The sequence below is a fragment of the Alligator sinensis genome, unplaced genomic scaffold (genome assembly GCF_000455745.1).
Source record: "Alligator sinensis unplaced genomic scaffold, ASM45574v1 scaffold196_1, whole genome shotgun sequence".
Classification (NCBI taxonomy): Eukaryota; Metazoa; Chordata; order Crocodylia; family Alligatoridae; genus Alligator; species Alligator sinensis.
Genome location: NW_005842492.1, coordinates 929,414 through 931,511, shown reverse-complemented (window position 1 = coordinate 931,511; position 2,098 = coordinate 929,414). Strand labels below are relative to the sequence as shown.

General features: G+C 50.7%; 1 protein-coding gene across 8 annotated transcripts in view; it reads right to left on the bottom strand.

The window, feature by feature from the left end:
* Positions 1 to 2,098, bottom strand: part of ICA1 (islet cell autoantigen 1) — a 123,283-nt gene that overhangs the window by 86,562 nt on the left and 34,623 nt on the right. For all 8 annotated transcript variants that reach the window (XM_014523469.2, XM_014523471.2, XM_006031279.3 and 5 more), the window contains exon 6: positions 194 to 392. In XM_014523469.2, the coding sequence (XP_014378955.1) occupies positions 194 to 392 (199 nt within the window). The remainder of the gene's footprint in view (positions 1 to 193; positions 393 to 2,098) is intronic.

Sequence of the window (2,098 nt, the reverse complement as noted above, 5' to 3'; positions counted from 1 at the left end):
AGACTTTTCTTCTATTAAATATATAATATACCAATTAATTTGATGTAGAATTCTGTCTCACGGAAAAAATCAGTTATGATTAATAAGATCCTTAGTGCTGCTCAATTATAACTTCCTCACAGGACGTAAAAATCACACTTCATCACCATTCATCAGGCATTCTCCCTCCAGCAAACTACAGGAAACTTCATACCTTCCTGAACTTCTCCATCTGCTTGTAAAGATCAGGATCCAGCTCTTGAGAGACATCTTTCATCCACAGTAGCGCCCCTCGATATTCAGTTCGATACTGTTCCATTCGGTTTACTGTCAGCCAGGTATCTGAGATAGCCCTATATCTAAAAGTCTCCACTTCTTGATACAGCCTGCTCAAAGGAGTACGCAACGCTAATCTAAACAGGGGGAAAAAAAATAGAATTTTAAACTGATCCCCCCCCATCAAATAAGTATAATCTTGAATCATAATCAAAAGAAAAAGAAATTTTACAGAGGCTTCTCTAACATGCATGCAACTGACAGATTAGACCAAGGGTCAGCAATACTTTTGGGCAGAGTGCCAAAAACACCACCTCAACTTGTAAGATGTTGGCATGTCTGGGGCAGATGGTGGGGGAGCTGCGAAGGGTCTGATCCTTGTTGTGACGTAGCCTGGGGCCTCTTCTCTGCCATCCGTCCCAAGGCACATGCATCAAAATGCCTTTGTGTGCCATGCTCTGGCACCTGTGCTGGCAGGTGGTATGTGTGCAGCCATCAGTGGCTGCAACAAAAGGTAATGTAAAATAGTGCCACTTGATTGTGGCAGACCTCTACTGGCTCTGTAACAGGAGAGCCTGGGCAGCCCAGAGTTGTCCACATTCTCTAGCTGCCCCAGGCCAGGTGGTCTGGATGCCTGAGGGGCCAGATCCTGAGCATCCTTGGAATTCCCACACAGGATTTGGTCCCTCAAGCCCCCGAACACCTGCCTGGCTTTTCCCACTTACAGAGGCACACCCCACAGAATCTCAGGGCACCTCTCTATAAGCAAGAAAAGCTGGGGTTCCCTGCTTACAGAGACCTGGCCCAGGATCTCCAGGGGTGCATCTCTGAAAGCAGAAAAAGCCCATACAGGTACTGATACCAAAGCATGAGACCCAGGGCCTGTGCCTCCAAGCCAAAACCCATGTGGCCCCATGCCTCCAAACCAGGACCTGTGTAAGATCCTGTGCTTCATGTAGAGACAGTTTGGTGTGGTCCTGGCAGGAAGGCACAAGTCGGCACGGGACTTAAGGAACTCCTAGTGTCCCATGCCTTCTCACTGGGATCTGCAGACCCATGCCTCTGTGTAATGTATGGATCAGCATGGGTCCCAGTGTTGGGGGGGGGGGGTACCAGGAATTCTCCAGGGTTGCGTACTGCACCGTGCCTCCTTGTCAGGACATGAAGTACAGGTTGGCATGTGGAATCATGGGTCGTCACAAGTGGCAGTGTGGAGGCCCAGGCTGATGGAGTTTCCCCACGGTCCTGAGCTGCCCTGTGCCTCTGCACCAACCTGTGCCCCTGTGTGACACATGGGTTGACAGGGGTCCCGGCAAGGAGAATGGACCAACAAGGGACATGGGGAATCCCTGAGCAAGGAGAACACGTTGCCCATGGTCCTGCATTGGGTTCCTATGGGATGTGGGACCACAGGTAATGTGCAATTCACCCAATGAAGCAGATCAGCTCTGATGAGACATGCACTTTGCTTGGTGACATCCCTTTTTACCCTTTCTGTTTATTTTGTGCAAATCATGATTTCTCTATACAAAATTATTTGAAACTTGAAGTCAATGAAAGAGGACCATTTTTAAAGACCCAGAAGTGGACCAGAAGTACCAGAACTGGATCCACCACAGAGCGTGTGGGGGTCCCCTCTCCACCCCCAGGCTTGGCAACTGGTGCCTCCTGGGTCGGGGTGGGGGAGGCACCTGGGGTCTTACCATGGCCAATCGCTGAGCCAGAAGGGATCCCCTGCACGCTTGGTGGCAGACTCAGAAGTGGACCAGAAGTACTTTCGGTCCACTTCTGGGTCTGCCGCTGAGTACATCAGGGACACCCCCCCCCCCCCCGCTCCCCCGCG